Consider the following 20,636-nt stretch of genomic DNA (forward strand, 5'->3'; position numbering starts at 1 on the left):
GTGGTTAGGCCAGGAGTCAGCGGGTGGTTAGGCCAGGAGTCAGCGGGCGGTCAGGCCAGGAGTCAGCGGGCGGTCAGGCCAGGAGTCAGCGGGCGGTCAGGCCAGGAGTCAGCGGGCGGTCAGGCCAGGAGTCAGCGGGTGGTCAGGCCTGTCATGTGACCAAGTAGAAATAGAGAACCTAATCTCCTGTTGGCCAATCTGTCCAGAGACTATGCCTTAGTCCCAAATGGACCAGAGCCGTTTGGCTTGTCCAGCCTGCGACCTGATCCTGGGGATCAAACCAGTGAAATGCTGCTTGTTTTTAAACCCCTCTGTTTCAACACTCTCTAGTGTGGAACTGTGTTGGTTTGTAATGCTAACTCTTACCCAAGCCCGGCATCAACCCCATTTTAAATGGTCTTGTGTGACGCATTACATTATGTTGTAGTAATTTTTGCAGACGCGGTTATCCAGAGCGACTTACAGGAGCAATTAGGGTTAAGTGCCTTGCTCAAGGGCACATCCACAGATTTGTTCACCTTGTCGACTCGGGGATTCTAACCAGCTACCTTTTTGGTTAGTAGCCCGTCGCTCTAACCGTTAGGCCAGCTGCCACCTCCGTTGTTAAGAGTGTGGCGCTAGCAAAGCCAAGGTTGTGGGGTAGGGCTGTGGAGGTCAGGAAATTAGCCGGTGATTGTCAAGCAAATAACTGTCTGTCTCACCGTTAATTGACCGTTAATTAACAAACACATTTAGCATCTCCTGGCTTCCACACATCGCATACAAGCCACTGATGCAGACCTTTGGAACATCTACATTTTAAAAAGTCTAATAAATCCATATAATATAGCCTTCACCTTCACAATAAATCCATTCATTATTTTAGACCGGTCTAAAGAAACATGATATGAAGAAAATGTTGTGTATTTCAGAAGAACAGAATAGCATACTCTGAGTTGCCCTTATGTTAGGTCCTGATCTGGCTATACCATGTTGGCTGTGGGCTACACTAGTTCATTTAGCAGACAAAATTTGCTGAGAATTACATGGGATTATTTTATAGTATGAAGAATACAATTGAACAAAGCTGAATAGAAAATAAAGGATTTTTTCTCCAAATGATTTGAGGGAGTGTGTACATGCTATCCTGTGTTGAGCGGTTAGCAAAGAAACAGGTCCTCCTATATGCTTAATGTAGAGTTGTTAATGTAACTTTAGTTGTTCTACAGACGTTGGGCTGTGTGTGTTGATGTTTAATACATTGTAAGGCTGCATGATGCGACTCTAATGATGATTTGAAAAAAGTAGCTTGTAAGGCATGAGGTCTACTTTGTTTTTTTTTGCGCAGGCTGTACACACTTCATCAGTCTCTCATTCACAATTTGACAAGCACTTTATAATGCCTAGAATTTCACGGCGGCATCCCCTTTGTGTGGCCATAATGCACCCTAAAAAAAAAAAAAAGTATTTTGCGGCCAGTGGCCGTTGTGCGCTTCTCCCTGAGTGTGGCGCGCTCCATCATGTGATCGGGTCTGTCACACAGCCTACAATAAAGACCGACACAACGGAGACGCAACTGCACGTGTCTTTATCCAATTCCAAAGTGCATATTGGGACAACTGTCCACATTTTTTACTTTTCATCAGCCAACAAGATGAGTAGGCCAAACGAATAGCAAAAGCACTAGCCGATGTCACTCTACTATCCGCCATAGTACAAAGGTTGACCTATTCTGTGTGAGAAATACATATTCCAAACATAGTCTGGGACAGTTGTGGGGATGAGAGAGATCCCAAATTACTAGCATCAAACTTTTTACGTAATGTGGCTGACGCAACACATCAAGAACGTTTAGCTTAAAATGTTGATAAGCTATTAAGCTATTTCTTCACATTATAAGCGCAGCCTTGTGCACACTGCAGTAGGCTATAAGCACAAATGTGCCATTAGCTGGAAAACACCATTATCCAAAGTGACTGCAAATTATTTATTTTTTATTATTATAATAATTCTTTTTGTATGGAAACCCACTTGTAGAATATACTTGCAGTAGGTCTCTTAAAGAGAAGCCATGCAGGGTTATTAAACAGAGGTGCCTAGTTAATCTTCTATTATCAGGTAACGTGCAACCTGGCCCTGATATGTCTCCAAACCCCCTCTGATTTTAAATCTAGATCTTGTTTTGGTATTTTTCATTTTAAATGTACGCAGGCTGTTGTCTAAAAATGGAGTTAGGATTTGAGCTACATCAATAGATGCCGATGTAGTTGTGTGTTTTCTGAAACCTGGCTCAGCAAGTCTGTTCCTGATAAGGATATTTGTATAAATGGATACAATGTTTAGCACACTGATGAGTTAAGGTGGGGGGGTGTGGCTATATTTGTAAAGACTAAATTCCTTGTCAGTGTGGCAAAGTCTGAAACTATTTTTAAACAGTTGGAATTTCTTGCTTTGAATCTTGAGGTTTCAAAGGGTCTCTCTATATCTGTGATTGGCTGTTATAGATCCCCACCTCTGCTCTCTAACTGTGATTGGCTGTTATAGATCCCCACCTCTGCTCTCTATATCTGTGATTGGCTGTTATAGATCCCCACCTCTGCTCTCTATATCTGTGATTGGCTGTTATAGATCCCCACCTCTGCTCTCTATATCTGTGATTGGCTGTTATAGATCCCCACCTCTGCTCTCTAACTGTGATTGGTTGTTATAGACCCCCCTCTGCTCTCTATAACTGTGATTGGCTGTTATAGATCCCCCCTCTGCATCTGTGATTGGCTGTTATAGATCCCCACCTCTGCTCTCTAACTGTGATTGGCTGTTATAGATCCCCACCTCTGCTCTCTATATCTGTGATTGGCTGTTATAGATCCCCACCTCTGCTCTCTATATCTGTGATTGGCTGTTATAGATCCCCACCTCTGCTCTCTATATCTGTGATTGGCTGTTATAGATCCCCACCTCTGCTCTCTAACTGTGATTGGCTGTTATAGATCCCCACCTCTGCTCTCTATATCTGTGATTGGCTGTTATAGATCCCCACCTCTGCTCTCTAACTGTGATTGGCTGTTATAGATCCCCACCTCTGCTCTCTATATCTGTGATTGGCTGTTATAGATCCCCACCTCTGCTCTCTAACTGTGATTGGTTGTTATAGACCCCCCTCTGCTCTCTATAACTGTGATTGGCTGTTATAGATCCCCCCTCTGCATCTGTGATTGGCTGTTATAGACCCCCCTCTGCTCTCTGTATCTGTGATTGGCTGTTATAGATCCCCCCTCTGCTCTCTATAACTGTGATTGGCTGTTATAGATCCCCCCTCTGCATCTGTGATTGGCTGTTATAGACCCCCCTCTGCTCTCTGTATCTGTGATTGGCTGTTATAGATCCCCCCTCTGCTCTCTGTATCTGTGATTGGCTGTTATAGACCCCCCTCTGCTCTCTGTATCTGTGATTGGCTGTTATAGATCCCCCCTCTGCTCTCTGTATCTGTGATTGGCTGTTATAGATCCCCACCTCTGCTCTCTGTATCTGTGATTGGCTGTTATAGATCCCCACCTCTGCTCTCTAACTGTGATTGGCTGTTATAGATCCCCACCTCTGCTCTCTGTATCTGTGATTGGCTGTTATAGATCCCCACCTCTGCTCTCGGTGATGTTCTTCTCTGATGAACCTTCTGTTTAAACTTCTTTACAGTGAAATTATCTTGATTGGTCAAAATCTCAACTGGTGTTGGTTAAAGCCGGTGTCTGATGATTTTAAAGTGTTTTATAATTCTATGAATCTTGCCCAGTTGATTAACGCACCCACTCGCCCCAAAATCTCAAATGACCAGAGAAATCTACCCTGATTTGATTTGATATTGACAAATGTTCCACATAAATATTCTGCGGTTGGTGTTTTTTGTAATGATTTGAGTGACCATTGTGCCGTTGTTGCTGTTAGGAATACTAATGTTTCAAAGACAAACCCACGTTTTATTCGTAAGAGAAATTTGAAGAGTTTTAATGAGCAGGCTTTCTTGATAATAAAAAAAAAATAATTGAATATTGAGTTTATTCTTGATGTGCTTTTCCAAATAGTAAACAGACACGCCCCATTCCACAGGTTCAGATTTAAAGGGAGGGATAACCCATGGTTTTCTTCTGAGCTGTCTAGTATTATTCACGACCGTAATCTAGCCTGGACTAAAGCAAGGAAATCATGTTCTGATGCTGATTGGCATATTTTTAGGCCGTTACAAAACAAGTGTTCTTTTCTTCTCAGGAAGTCCAAGGCTGAACATTTTATGTCTGTTACCACTGATAACCTGAATGACCCTAGACAGTTTTGGAAGGCTAAATCTGAATGGTAATGTTAATGAATTACTCTGCTGTATATGACTGAACTGAAATGCTGAATTGACTTGGTGCCGTCTATCTTGGCCAGGACGCTCTTGAAAAAGCCATTTCAAATGTCAATGAGCCCTTCCTGGTTAAATAAATAAAATGTTTTTATTAGAAAGTTAATTTTGAACATTTAAAAAGCATCCTCTCCAAACTGGAAACTCACTCGTTGTGTATGTACGCCAGTTAGGCTCTATACACCCCTTGTAAAGTGGATTAATGTGCTTAATTTGAAGTTATTTGTCAACTTTAGTTGTGATATACAAACCTTATTTAAAACATATAGGCCTATGGGTTAGGGTTAGGGTACATGGTGTGTGCGGCTATGATTAGGGGGGAAAAGGGCATTGCTTTCTTATGCTGGGCATCAGTCACAAGTGATAATATATAATTGACCAATGATAGGCTGATATTGTCACCCATCAGACTATTCTTGATTTAATCTTGTCTTTACATGTACTAAATGATTTTGAATGGACCATTATCATGTCACCTGTATCGAAACAGGGTCAGCAGGAAAAACTACATGTCATCTATGCATTTAAATAGCGAATGGAGGATGTTTTTCCCTCGTGGTTTATTTTCATTCCAGCCAGGCAGGCTATACTCCTGTTGTAAAGAGAAGCAATGTGCTTAATATTAGGAAAGTTGAGAAATAAATATAGTAGACCTAGCCTATAGAAAGCTGATAAATATAGTAGACTTAGCCTATAGAAAGCTGATAAATATAGTAGACCTAGCCTATAGAAAGCTGATACATATAGTAGACCTAGCCTATAGAAAGCTGATACATATAATAGACCTAGCCTATAGAAAGCTGATAAATATAGTAGACCTAGCCTATAGAAAGCTGATAAATATAGTAGACCTAGCCTATAGAAAGCTGATAAATATAGTAGACCTAGCCTATAGAAAGCTGATAAATATAGTAGACCTAGCCTATAGAAAGCTGATAAATAAATATAGTAGACCTAGCCTATAGAAAGCTGATAAATATAGTAGACCTAGCCTATAGAAAGCTGATAAATATAGTAGACCTAGCCTATAGAAAGCTGATAAATAAATATAGTAGGCCTAGCCTATAGATCCTCTTTTTATTAGAGGCCATCACTCTGTTTTCTCCCTCAATTGCATAGCCTTAATGTTGCCCAACATGATCTCATGAAGTGTTTGATTAGATTTTAGAATACTTTTGCATTGATGTCAGTGGTAAGCGGGACAATAGAGCCCTGAGTACCAGGCCGGTAGCAAGTTTGGTTAGGCTAGTAATGACCATCAGCAGCATCAGAGCTTGAAGAAGCCTAATTACCGTGACCTAAACGTTCACGTGGAATTTGACTGCCTTCGTGACTGGTGACCGCCGGTGGGCTGTTGCGGTGACTGTATTACCGAACTACTAGTTGTGGGTTCAATTCCCCCAGGGATCCGATACCGTTCTAAAGATTATGCACTCGCTCATTGAGCTGTAAGATGGAAGTGTCTGGTAAATTACAATATTATTATTATTTAGGCCTTATTTCTATAATATTATATGTGAATATAATGTCCTCCTGCCACTAGGTGGAGATGTCCCAGCTCCAGCGGTCCTACCGCTCCTTGTCGTCCCAGATCAACCTGATCCTGTTTAAGCGTCTGTGGTACGTGATGCTAGAGCAGTTCCTGATGAAATACCTGTGGAGTGCTTCGGGACTCGTCATGGTGGCTGTACCAATCATCACCGCAACGGGTTACTCCAAATATGGTAAGACCAGTCACGGGGTACTCCAGATATGGTAAGACCAGTCACGGGGTACTCCAGATATGGTAAGACCAGTCACGGGGTACTCCAGATATGGTAAGACCAGTCACGGGGTTTCTCCAGATATGGTAAGACCAGTCACGGGTTACTCCAGATATGGTAAGACCAGTCACTGGGTACTCCAGATATGGTAAGACCAGTCACGGGGTACTCCAGATATGGTAAGACCAGTCACGGGGTACTCCAGATATGGTAAGACCAGTCACGGGGTTACTCCAGATATGGTAAGACCAGTCACGGGGTTACTCCAGATATGGTAAGACCAGTCACAGGGTTTCTCCAGATATGGTAAGACCAGTCACGGGGTTTCTCCAGATATGGTAAGACCAGTCACGGGGTTTCTCCAGATATGGTAAGACCAGTCACTGGGTACTCCAGATATGGTAAGACCAGTCACGGGGTTACTCCAGATATGGTAAGACCAGTCACGGGGTTACTCCAGATATGGTAAGACCAGTCACAGGGTTTCTCCAGATATGGTAAGACCAGTCACAGGGTTTCTCCAGATATGGTAAGACCAGTCACGGGGTTTCTCCAGATATGGTAAGACCAGTCACGGGGGTACTCCAGATATGGTAAGACCAGTCACGGGGTTTCTCCAGATATGGTAAGACCAGTCACGGGGGTACTCCAGATATGGTAAGACCAGTCACGGGGGTACTCCAGATATGGTAAGACCAGTCACGGGGTTACTCCAGATATGGTAAGACCAGTCACGGGGTTACTCCAGATATGGTAAGACCAGTCACGGGGTTACTCCAGATATGGTAAGACCAGTCACGGGGTTACTCCAGATATGGTAAGACCAGTCACGGGGTTACTCCAGATATGGTAAGACCAGTCACGGGGTACTCCAGATATGGTAAGACCAGTCACGGGGTTTCTCCAGATATGGTAAGACCAGTCACGGGGTTACTCCAGATATGGTAAGACCAGTCACGGGGTTACTCCAGATATGGTAAGACCAGTCACGGGGTTACTCCAGATATGGTAAGACCAGTCACGGGGTTACTCCAGATATGGTAAGACCAGTCACGGGGTACTCCAGATATGGTAAGACCAGTCACTGGGTTACTCCAGATATGGTAAGACCAGTCACTGGGTACTCCAGATATGGTAAGACCAGTCACGGGGTTACTCCAGATATGGTAAGACCAGTCACGGGGTTACTCCAGATATGGTAAGACCAGTCACGGGGTTTCTCCAGATATGGTAAGACCAGTCACGGGGTTACTCCAGATATGGTAAGACCAGTCACGGGGTTACTCCAGATATGGTAAGACCAGTCACGGGGTTACTCCAGATATGGTAAGACCAGTCACGGGGTTACTCCAGATATGGTAAGACCAGTCACGGGGTTACTCCAGATATGGTAAGACCAGTCACGGGGTTACTCCAGATATGGTAAGACCAGTCACGGGGTTACTCCAGATATGGTAAGACCAGTCACGGGGTTACTCCAGATATGGTAAGACCAGTCACGGGGTTACTCCAGATATGGTAAGACCAGTCACGGGGTTACTCCAGATATGGTAAGACCAGTCACGGGGTTACTCCAGATATGGTAAGACCAGTCACGGGGTTACTCCAGATATGGTAAGACCAGTCACGGGGTTACTCCAGATATGGTAAGACCAGTCACGGGGTTACTCCAGATATGGTAAGACCAGTCACGGGGTTACTCCAGATATGGTAAGACCAGTCACGGGGTTACTCCAGATATGGTAAGACCAGTCACGGGGTTACTCCAGATATGGTAAGACCAGTCACGGGGTTACTCCAGATATGGTAAGACCAGTCACGGGGTTACTCCAGATATGGTAAGATGGCTGTTTTACTAATGTTCCACTAGTAGTTTACAATTTTGTATTTTAATGACCCCGTTCTGGCTCCCCGACCATCCGCTCTTACAAAAACCGTCCCGTGGCTGAATCTAGTAACAGGGGGTTTCTATCATCACAGTGGGCTAGGAGCCCATCTGCTTGCAGCCTCTTTATAGGCATCCTGGTGAGTGTCAGTCCAGCTCCAGGGAGCTACCTGGCCCAGTAGGTGATGCAAGGGCTCCAACACTGTCTCTTTATCAGGTAGGAAGCAGTTGTTTTAAGTTGAGACGTAACTAAAACCACTGACGGTCAGACTTGTCCCGGGGAGGTGGTGTCTCCTTAATGGCCTTTACCTTATCCTGGGTCGGTCGCACGTCATCCTTGTCAAAGTCGAGCCCCAGGAACTCAACACTGGGTGATGAACTTCTCTGAGGTCGCAGCCCTGCTTCCACAAAGCGCCTCAGCACTTTCCTCTGCTGAGAGTTATGCTCTTCCAGCGTCCGGCTTGTAATCACTGACATCCATCCAGATACGGCTGGACCCCTGTGATGGCCGCTAGCAAGGTTCATGTAGCTTTGAAATATGGCCACTGCTGTGGACACTGCAAACTGGAGCCTTGTTGCCCTCAAAAGCCCCCTGTGTGTGTTGGTCAGGGCATCTCCTGCGTCTCCATAAAAAGTTAGCTGCTGGTAGGCTCGTGTCCAGCACTCCTGCATCTCCATCCAAAGCTAGCTGCTGGTAGGCTCGTCTCCAACACTCCTGCGTCTCCATCCAAAGCTAGCTGCTGGTAGGCTCGTCTCGTGTCCAACACTCCTGCATCTCCATCCAAAGCTAGCTGCTGGTAGGCTCGTCTCGTGTCCAGCTTTGCAACATACTCTAGCTATACGTCTCCTCTGTTTACAGTAATGATAGATTACAGTACTAAACCTACAGCTTTTGGATATATGGGCACCCCCTCCCCCCCCCCACATATGAAACCGGGCTCTGACGTCCTCTGGACTTTGGATAAACAGTGATGATCTATCAGACTGAGGCTGTGAAGCCGTTGACCGTGTCCCCGACGGAGAAGGAGCAGTCTTACAAATGTGTTTATGTATGGGCTATGAAGTGCTTATGTATGGGCTATGAAGTGCTTATGTATGGGCTATGAAGTGCTTATGTATGGGCTATGAAGTGCTTATGTATGGGCTATGAAGTGCTTATGTATGGGCTATGAAGTGCTTATGTATGGGCTATGAAGTGTTTATGTATGGGCTATGAAGTGCTTATGTATGGGCTATGAAGTGCTTATGTATGGGCTATGAAGTGTTTATGTATGGGCTATGAAGTGTTTATGTATGGGCTATGAAGTGTTTATGTATGGGCTATGAAGTGTTTATGTATGGGCTATGAAGTGTTTATGTATCTTCTGTATGCTTTCAGACTCCGAGGATGTGAAGCAGTTGGCCATGAATTTGAAAGAGGAGGACCTAGTGAGTGAGAGGGCTCAGGCCTTCTCCACCGCTAGGAACCTCCTCAACTCCGCTGCCGACGCCGTCGAGAGAATCATGAGCTCTTACAAGGAGGTGAGGCTATAGAAACGACCCTTAGACCCTAACAACGCTTAGACCCTAACCCCTCACTGTCAAGAGGTTAATGCGCTCATACAAGGTGAGGCTATAGAAACGACCCGTAGACCCTAACCCCTCAGCTAAGAGAATCATGCGCTCATACAAGGTGAGGCTATAGAAACGACCCCTACCTCCTAATAACACCTAGACCTTAACCTCTCACTGTCAAGAGGATCATGAACCCCATCAAGGAGTCGAGGCTCTGGACAAGGAGTCGAGGCTCTGGACAAGGAGTCGAGGCTCTGGACAAGGAGTCGAGGCTCTGGACAAGGAGTCGAGGCTCTGGACCTCATTTATTGATTGCGTCCCAAATGGCACCCCCGTTCCCTTTACAGTGCAGTACCTTTTTTGACTCGTTTATTTTTTAATTTTTTTAACTCTTTTTACCAGGTCAGTTGACTGAACACTTTTTCATTTACAGCAACAACCTGGGGAATAGTTACAAGGGGTCAAGTGTTCCATTTGGGACGGATGTTTAATTTCCTTTCATTTTGAACCATGATAAAGTAGACTAACAACTAGTGAGTCTTTGGGGACAAACCACTGCTCTATCGTGGATCTAAATGTATAATAAACCCTTTAATGAACTCTGCTACCACCTGCCCTGATTTACTGGATAACCTTTGACCCGGTCCAGGTGACTGAGCTGGCTGGGTACACAGCCCGTGTGCACGAGATGTTCACTGTGTTCGAGGACGTGCGTGCGGGCGTGTTCCGTCGCTCTGCGGGGGAAGTGGATGAGCAGACGGGTGGAGGAACACAGCTGGTGCAGCACGGCATGAGGGTGGAGGGACCAATCATGATACGAGGTAAACTGACTGACAAGGAATTCAACCAATCACTAGGCTATTTTGTTAACCAGTGGTATTCAAAATCGGACTACGGTTGTATTTGTTTTTTGTACGTTATTTTAGTTTTTCGAAAATTCAGATGACAGATTATTGTATGGGACAATATACAAATGTTTTTGAGAAAGAATTTGAAAAATACAATTTTATGGAGTAACTATTTATTAGTTTCTTAACATTTTTCAAAGACACTAGTTAGGTGGAATTTTTCATGTACCCAAATAAAAATGTAAAGTTCCATGTGTTTCCATCACCTTTTCAACAAACTGTTAAAGAGCAAATGTGCCTACTCAGGTCTTGGCACGTGCGCGCTAATCGACAGCTCGTAGATACAGCGTGAGGAGGCTCTGCATGTAGGCTTGTCTACATGATGAGATCATTATGGATAATATTTTTAAATCGGTCAAATGGCAGTCGAGCATCGATCATCATGTCTCCAGAATAAGACCCAGGATATTTATTGTAAAGGAGCATCAAGATCACTGTGGACTTTCACCACCCTGTGAAGTTCATCAAAAGTGATTTAATCTGTAGCCTAACAAACTGCATGGTTTCCTGAGTCGAAGTGGGAGGACCAGACACCATATCGTCGTGTGACTCCCAAGTTTACTTCTATATGATGGTTATACTGAACAAAAATAGTTCAAGTTCATATAAGGAAATCGATCAATTGAAATAAATTAATTAGACCCCAATCTATGGGTATCACAACTGGGAATACAGATATGCATCTATTGGTCACAGATACCTTCATATTTGTATTTTTTAGAAGTAGGAGTGTGGATCAGAATACCAGTCAGTATCTGGTGTTGCCACCATTTGCCTTACGCAGCGCGACACATCTCCTTCACATAGAGTTGATCAGGCTGTTGATTGTGGCCTGTGGAATGTGGATATTGGGCGGTAAGTGGAACACGCTGTCGATCCAGAGCATCCCAAACATGCTCAATTGGGTGACATGTCTGGTGGGTATGCAGGCCATGGAAGAACTGGGACATTTTCAGCTTCCAGGAATTGTGTACAGATCCTTGCGACATGGGTCCGTGTATTATCATGCTGAAACTTGGTGATGACAGTAGATTAATTATACAACAATGGGCCTGAGGATCTCGTCACTTTACCGACACACAGATCCCACTATGTTGAACGAACAAATTATCGGTCGGATTTTATAAAATTGTACTGGAACTTCGGGTTCCATCCCAGCTGTTTTTTTATGAATAATTTTTTCTCTCGGTATAACTTGATGGAAACATGTTATTTAAACTTTTTTACAGCGGGGACCATTTTTTTTCCCCCCGACAGATTAAAAAATTGGTACATTTCAATTGTACATCCAGAAATGACATTCAATTCATGATATTTTCATTGATCAAAATGAAAAGATACCATATTTGTTAATACACAAACGTTTTACTAGCACTGAACCTGTGGATCTTCTGTGATTGTTCACCTGACTCTTCCTCTGTGGGTCGGTCATCAAATGTTATTACGCGGGTTGTTGCAGCGGGTGGTTGTTGCACCCGCTTATTACAATGTTATTACTAGAAATGAGGATACTGGTACTGTGTGATTTTGGTGTGCGTGTATTCTGGGTCCTGAACTGTCCCATTGTGTGTGTGTGTAGGTCAGGTGATAGACGTGGAGAAGGGCATCAGCTGTGAGAACCTTCCCATCATCACACCGACAGGAGACGTTGTAGTGTCCAGCCTCAACATCAAGGTAACACCAGACACCTCGGCTCCATCAACACAACTTGGCACACTAGATCTGCTCTGGGTTTTCTATAACTAACCGGCGTCAGTCAGCTTCACATTCCAGCTCGGGCTTCATCCGTACTACGACGGTGGATATTGCTCGTCCGCCTGCGCGTGCATGTCACGTGTCATGGTCGAACGCAGAACTCTTCATTGAGACGATACTGAAACATCAAGCCAGGCGAGGCAGTGCCACATTTTTCATTTTCTGCAAAAATAAATCTAAAGTTATCCTACTGAATTTGCAAGATATATAAAATAGTATTTTAGAAGTGCTGTCTTTATTTTATTACTTATCGCCAGTGACGTCTTTGTTTCGTTACTTATCGGCGGTGACGTCTTTGTTTCGTTACTTATCGTCGGTGACGTCTTTGTTTCGTTACTTATCGTCGGTGACGTCTTTGTTTGGTACCTTATCGTCGGTGACGTCTTTGTTTGGTTACTTATCGTCGGTGACGTCTTTGTTTGGTTACTTATCGTCGGCGACGTCTTTGTTTGGTTACTTATCGCCGGTGACGTCTTTGTTTGGTTACTTATCGCCGGTGACGTCTTTGTTTGGTTACTTATCGCCGGTGACGTCTTTGTTTCGTTACTTATCGCCGGTGACGTCTTTGTTTGGTTACTTATCGCCGGTGACGTCTTTGTTTGGTTACTTATCGTCGGTGACGTCTTTGTTTGGTTACTTAACGCCGGTGACGTCTTTGTTTGGTTACTTATCGTCCGTGACGTCTTTGTTTGGTTACTTATCGTCGGCGACGTCTTTGTTTGGTTACTTATCGTCGGTGACGTCTTTGTTTGGTACCTTATCGTCGGCGACGTCTTTTTTTGGTTACTTATCGTCCGTGACGTCTTTGTTTGGTTACTTACATTTACATTTAAGTCATTTAGCAGACGCTCTTATCCAGAGCGACTTACAAATTGGAAAGTTCATACATATTCATCCTGGTCCCCCCGTGGGGAATGAACCCACAACCCTGGCGTTGCAAGCGCCATGCTCTACCAACTGAGCCACACGGGACCACACAAATCTTCCGTGACGTCTTTGTTTGGTACCTTATCGTCTGCGACGTCTTTTTTTGGTTACTTATCGTCGGCGACGTCTTTGTTTGGTTACTTATCGTCGGCGACGTCTTTGTTTGGTTACTTATAGTCGGCGACGTCTTTGTTTGGTTACTTATAGTCGGCGACGTCTTTGTTTGGTTACTTATCGTCGGCGACGTCTTTGTTTGGTTACTTATCGTCGGCGACGTCTTTGTTTGGTTACTTATCGTCGGCGACGTCTTTGTTTGGTTACTTATCGTCGGCGACGTCTTTTTCCCCACTCCTATCGATAAAATCTGTCATACAAGTTTTAACTTTCAAAGGCATCCTGTCGTTACTAAATGTGTAATGTGATAGGTATTATAAACATTTGATTAATAAAATATTTTAAAGAGCAACTGTACCTAAACCTAATCTAGTCCTTTTAAAAACGTCCTATTTTGCATCTTGATTGTCCTATTTTGCATCTTGATTGTCACATTTTATTCTAGTGGCTAAATGGACTACAGAGTGTAACTAGGATAATTCTGTTCAGTCATTCTCGTCTAAAACGAAGTCCGTCAAAACGACGACTAAATCAAGGTTGGGTTTTGATTTTGACAATGTGCCCACTACCACGGGATTACCAGCTGCGTTGATTGTGTCGATCCACTAGTATGGCAGAAGACAAATGGTGAGGCAGCCTAGCGGGGGAACGGCAGCCTAGCGGGGGAACGGCAGCCTAGCGGGGGGAACGGCAGCCTAGCGGGGGGAACGGCAGCCTAGCGGGGGAAACGGCAGCCTAGCGGGGGAAACGGCAGCCTAGCGGGGGAAACGGCAGCCTAGCGGGGGAAACGGCAGCCTAGCGGGGGAAACGGCAGCCTAGCGGGGGAAACGGCAGCCTAGCGGGGGGAACGGCAGCCTAGCGGGGGGAACGGCAGCCTAGCGGGGGGAACGGCAGCCTAGCGGGGGGAACGGCAGCCTAGCGGGGGGAACGGCAGCCTAGCGGGGGGAACGGCAGCCTAGCGGGGGGAACGGCAGCCTAGCGGGGGGAACGGCAGCCTAGCGGGGGGAACGGCAGCCTAGCGGGGGGAACGGCAGCCTAGCGGGGGGAACGGCAGCCTAGCGGGGGGAACGGCAGCCTAGCGGGGGGAACGGCAGCCTAGCGGGGGGAACGGCAGCCTAGCGGGGGGAACGGCAGCCTAGCGGGGGGAACGGCAGCCTAGCGGGGGGAACGGCAGCCTAGGCGGGGGAACGGCAGCCTAGGCGGGGGAACGGCAGCCTAGGCGGGGGAACGGCAGCCTAGCCGGGGGAACGGCAGCCTAGCCGGGGGAACGGCAGCCTAGCCGGGGGAACGGCAGCCTAGCCGGGGGAACGGCAGCCTAGGCGGAGGAACCTGATGCATGGAAGTAGTGAGCAGGCAGAGGAAACGAAACACGGATGAGAAGGAGAATTTAGCAAAGTGGGGCTAAACAGACCGACCAACAAATAACAAACAAAGCCCAACTCTTCACATCATAAAAATATATGCTATTTAGCTGTTACGAGAATTTTGTTCTTAAACTGAACTTCAATTAAACTACTCAGTCTGCAACCCAGAGTTTGTAAGATTCTGGTTGAATGAAACAAACAAGAGTCCCAATAGTCAGAATGTTTATTCACGAGAACGTTCTCCAGTCCATTATACAAACCCAGTCTTTTATAATACACACAAACAAGTTCAAATCTTAAGCTACGCCTTGCTCAGACAGTCTGTGTTTTTCCACCGCACAGATGCATTGTTTAATCTACAACATGTTTCATAATATTCTGCCAGCCTAACAGTTTCTCCCCTCCACGGGTGGAGACAGAATGTCCTGTAAGGAACACAGTAGTCCAGCTTGCACTCTGCTTACGTACTAAAAATAAACAAAAGGTCTAATTCTAACTAAAACTAAACACACCATCAGATTATAGTTTTATGATTCTAATACATTTCATACAATTATATGCTTTCAGGGTGGAATATTTGTAGTCATTATCTTACCATTACCTTAAACGTATACATCATTTAGTCATTATCTTACCATTACCTTAAACATATAATTTAGCCATTATCTTACCATTACCGTAAACATATAGATCATTAGCATACACTTTCTTTTTTATCCAAAGCATCTAACAGTACATTTATAGTATATGATCCCTGTGGGAATTGAACCCACAACCTTGGCGTTGCTAGTGCCCACGCTCTTACCATAGGAGCCACTAAGGGCCAATTTCCCGGAATCAGATGAAGCATATTCCTCTTTTTATTTCTAAAGGTGCTTTCTAGTCTAGCTAGCAGCAGCCTTAGTCTGTGGTTGGGCAAACCGGCCATTTTTCAAGATCCCTGGTCCAACCAAGACGGCAACAGGGGTAACAATGTTTCAGACATAACAACTTAGACACGACAACAGGGGTAACAATGTTTCAGCCATAACAGCTTAGACACGGCAACAGGGGGAACAATGTTTCAGCCATAACAACTTAGACACGGCAACAGGGGGAACAATGTTTCAGCCATAACAACTTAGACACGGCAACATGGGAACAATGTTTCAGCCATAACAACTTAGACACGGCAACAGGGGGAACAATGTTTCAGCCATATATCAGCCATAACAACTTAGACACGGCAACAGGGGAACAATGTTTCAGCCATAACAGCTTAGACACGGCAACAGGGGTAACAATGTTTCAGCCATAACAACTTAGACACGACAACAGGGGGAACAATGTTTCAGCCATAACAACTTAGACACGGCAACATGGGAACAATGTTTCAGCCATAACAACTTAGACACGGCAACATGGGAACAATGTTTCAGCCATAACAACTTAGACACGGCAACATGGGAACAATGTTTCAGCCATAACAACTTAGACACGGCAACAGGGGTAACAATGTTTCAGACATATATCAGCCATAACAACTTAGACACGGCAACAGGGGAACAATGTTTCAGCCATAACAACTTAGACACGGCAACAGGGGTAACAATGTTTCAGACATAACAACTTAGACACGACAACAGGGGAACAATGTTTCAGCCATATATCAGCCATAACAACTTAGACACGGCAACAGGGGGAACAATGTTTCAGCCATAACAACTTAGACACGGCAACAGGGGGACAATGTTTCAGCCATAACAGCTTAGACACGGCAACAGGGGAACAATGTTTCAGCCATAACAACTTAGACACGGCATAAAGACATTATAGACCTACAGTACCAGTCAAAGACACACCTACTCAAGGATTTTTCTTTATTTGTTTTACTAGAGTGTGCAAAGCTGTCATCAAGGCCAAGGGTGGCTACTTTGAAGAATCTCACATGTAAAAAATATACCAGCAGGAACATTTTTGGTTACAACATGATTCCATATGTGTTATTTCATAGTGTTGATGTCTTCACTATTAATCTATAATGTAGAAAATAGTAAAAATAAATACCCTTGAATGAGTAGGTGTGTCCAAACTTTTGACTGGCATTAGTTACAGACACATACTATCCTAACGACGATCAAACAAACTTTTTTTAAACTCTCAAGGAAACAAGCATAGATATGTTATCGTGAAGAGTAGATATGTAATCTGGACATATCCTGTTCTAGGTAGGGCTGCTGCCCCAGTTCTCTTGTGTCCTTGCCTGACTTATTGTCTGACACAGTGACAACAGCAGCTGCATTACAAACATTTAGGGTCACTACCAAATGTCACCCTATTCCCTATATAGTGCACTGCTTTTAACCAGTACCCATAGGGCTCTAGTACACTATGAAGGGAAGAGGGGGTCATTTTGTAACACCTCACCCAGAGAGAGAAGCCTGAACACTGTGTTCTACCCTCTGGAACTGTTGCAACCCTGGCCGAGAGCACCTGGGGTCAGCTTGTTAGTCTAAACCACATGGGATCATTGGGCTGAACAGTCACATATTTCAGTTCTTGAGCAACGTAATTCTTTGATCCTTAGCACCTGCTTTAAAAAAACGCTGGTTTGAGTCCCAAAGAGCACCCTATCCTCTATAGTGCACTACTATAGCACCCTATCCTCTGTATAGTGCACTACTTTGGCACCCTATCCTCTGTATAGTGCACTACTATAGCACCCTATCCTCTGTATAGTGCACTACTTTGGCACCCTATCCTCTGTATAGTGCACTACTATAGCACCCTATTCTCTGTATAGTGCACTACTATAGCTATAACTATAAGGTGCTATAGTAGTGCACTATAGAGAGGATAGGGTGTAGGAGACATCTCTCCACTAGCTACCTGGCTCGTCTCCTCCTATATAATATACATGTAGAGGTCCTAGGAGACAACTCTCCACTAGCTACCTGGCTCGTCTCCTCCTATATAATATAGAGGTCCTAGGAGACATCTCTCCACTAGCTACCTGGCTCGTCTCCTCCTATATAATATAGAGGTCCTAGGAGACATCTCTCCACTAGCTACCTGGCTAGTCTCCTCCTATATAATATAGAGGTCCTAGGAGACATCTCTCCACTAGCTACCTGGCTCGTCTCCTCCTATATAATATAGAGGTCCTAGGAGACATCTCTCCACTAGCTACCTGGCTCGTCTCCTCCTATATAATATACATGTAGAGGTCCTAGGAGACATCTCTCCTCTAGCTACCTGGCTCGTCTCCTCCTATATAATATAGAGGTCCTAGGAGACATCTCTCCACTAGCTACCTGGCTCGTCTCCTCCTATATAATATAGAGGTCCTAGGAGACATCTCTCCACCCGCTACCTGGCTAGTCTCCTCCTATATAATATAGAGGTCCTAGGAGACATCTCTCCACTAGCTACCTGGCTCGTCTCCTCCTATATAATATAGAGGTCCTAGGAGACATCTCTCCACTAGCTACCTGGCTCGTCTCCTCCTATATATTATAGAGGTCCTAGGAGACATCTCTCCACTAGCTACCTGGCTAGTCTCCTCCTATATAATATACATGTAGAGGTCCTAGGAGACATCTCTCCTCTAGCTACCTGGCTCGTCTCCTCCTATATAATATAGAGGTCCTAGGAGACATCTCTCCACCCGCTACCTGGCTAGTCTCCTCCTATATAATATAGAGGTCCTAGGAGACATCTCTCCACTAGCTACCTGGCTCGTCTCCTCCTATATAATATAGAGGTCCTAGGAGACATCTCTCCACTAGCTACCTGGCTAGTCTCCTCCTATATAATATAGAGGTCCTAGGAGACATCTCTCCACCCGCTACCTGGCTAGTCTCCTCCTATATAATATACATGTAGAGGTCCTAGGAGACATCTCTCCACCCGCTACCTGGCTCGTCTCCTCCTATATAATATACATGTAGAGGTCCTAGGAGACATCTCTCCTCTAGCTACCTGGCTAGTCTCCTCCTATATAATATACATGTAGAGGTCCTAGGAGACATCTCTCCACCCGCTACCTGGCTCGTCTCCTCCTATATAATATAGAGGTCCTAGGAGACATCTCTCCACTAGCTACCTGGCTAGTCTCCTCCTATATAATATAGAGGTCCTAGGAGACATCTCTCCACTAGCTACCTGGCTCGTCTCCTCCTATATAATATAGAGGTCCTAGGAGACATCTCTCCTCTAGCTACCTGGCTATTCTCCTCCTATATAATATAGAGGTCCTAGGAGACATCCCCTCCACTAGCTACCTGGCTAGTCTCCTCCTATATAATATAGAGGTCCTAGGAGACATCTCTCCACTAGCTACCTGGCTCGTCTCCTCCTATATAATATAGAGGTCCTAGGAGACATCTCTCCACCCGCTACCTGGCTAGTCTCCTCCTATATAATATAGAGGTCCTAGGAGACATCCCCTCCACTAGCTACCTGGCTAGTCTCCTCCTATATAATATAGAGGTCCTAGGAGACATCTCTCCACTAGCTACCTGGCTCGTCTCCTCCTATATAATATAGAGGTCCTAGGAGACATCTCTCCACTAGCTACCTGGCTCGTCTCCTCCTATATAATATACATGTAGAGGTCCTAGGAGACATCTCTCCACTAGCTACCTGGCTAGTCTCCTCCTATATAATATACATGTAGAGGTCCTAGGAGACATCTCTCCACCCGCTACCTGGCTCGTCTCCTCCTATATAATATACATGTAGAGGTCCTAGGAGACATCTCTCCACTAGCTACCTGGCTCGTCTCCTCCTATATAATATAGAGGTCCTAGGAGACATCTCTCCACTAGCTACCTGGCTCGTCTCCTCCTATATAATATAGAGGTCCTAGGAGACATCTCTCCACCCGCTACCTGGCTAGTCTCCTCCTATATAATATAGAGGTCCTAGGAGACATCTCTCCACTAGCTACCTGGCTAGTCTCCTCCTATATAATATAGAGGTCCTAGGAGACATCCCCTCCACTAGCTACCTGGCTAGTCTCCTCCTATATAATATAGAGGTCCTAGGAGACATCTCTCCACTAGCTACCTGGCTCGTCTCCTCCTATATAATATAGAGGTCCTAGGAGACATCTCTCCACTAGCTACCTGGCTCGTCTCCTCCTATATAATATACATGTAGAGGTCCTAGGAGACATCTCTCCACCCGCTACCTGGCTCGTCTCCTCCTATATAATATACATGTAGAGGTCCTAGGAGACATCTCTCCACTAGCTACCTGGCTCGTCTCCTCCTATATAATATAGAGGTCCTAGGAGACATCTCTCCACTAGCTACCTGGCTAGTCTCCTCCTATATAATATAGAGGTCCTAGGAGACATCTCTCCACCCGCTACCTGGCTCGTCTCCTCCTATATAATATACATGTAGAGGTCCTAGGAGACATCTCTCCTCTAGCTACCTGGCTCGTCTCCTCCTATATAATATAGAGGTCCTAGGAGACATCTCTCCACTAGCTACCTGGCTCGTCTCCTCCTATATAATATAGAGGTCCTAGGAGACATCTCTCCACTAGCTACCTGGCTAGTCTCCTCCTATATAATATACACTGTAATACATGTAGGTATTACGCAGGTTGTTGGCGAGTTGTTGTGGCCTCGTCTCCTGGGTGTGTTGTAGACGACTGCATAAAATCCTGCCCCTGTAGAGGTTAAAGAGCAAAATGGCACCATTCTACAGCAGCCTCTCTCTCCAATGCATCGGAACGGAGGGCGGAGGCCTCTCTCTCTCTCCAATGCATCAGAACGGAGGGCGGAGGCCTCTCTCTCTCTCCAATGCATCAGAACGGAGGGCGGAGGCCTCTCTCTCTCCAATGCATCAGAACGGAGGGCGGAGGCCTCTCTCTCCAATGCATCAGAACGGAGGGCGGAGGCCTCTCTCTCTCCAATGCATCAGAACGGAGGGCGGAGGCCTCTCTCTCCAATGCATCAGAACGGAGAGCGGAGGCCTCTCTCTCTCTCCAATGCAT

At 45.3% G+C, this 20,636-nt stretch overlaps 1 protein-coding gene across 2 annotated transcripts in view; it reads left to right on the forward strand.

The window, feature by feature from the left end:
- Positions 1-20,636, forward strand: part of abcd1 (ATP-binding cassette, sub-family D (ALD), member 1) — a 43,447-nt gene that overhangs the window by 11,136 nt on the left and 11,675 nt on the right. For both annotated transcript variants that reach the window (XM_071373335.1, XM_071373334.1), the window contains 4 exons: positions 5,922-6,102; positions 9,405-9,547; positions 10,230-10,401; positions 12,068-12,162. In XM_071373335.1, the coding sequence (XP_071229436.1) occupies positions 5,922-6,102; positions 9,405-9,547; positions 10,230-10,401; positions 12,068-12,162 (591 nt within the window). The remainder of the gene's footprint in view (positions 1-5,921; positions 6,103-9,404; positions 9,548-10,229; positions 10,402-12,067; positions 12,163-20,636) is intronic.

This window comes from Salvelinus alpinus, chromosome 28, assembly GCF_045679555.1.
Source record: "Salvelinus alpinus chromosome 28, SLU_Salpinus.1, whole genome shotgun sequence".
Lineage (NCBI taxonomy): Eukaryota > Metazoa > Chordata > Actinopteri > Salmoniformes > Salmonidae > Salvelinus > Salvelinus alpinus.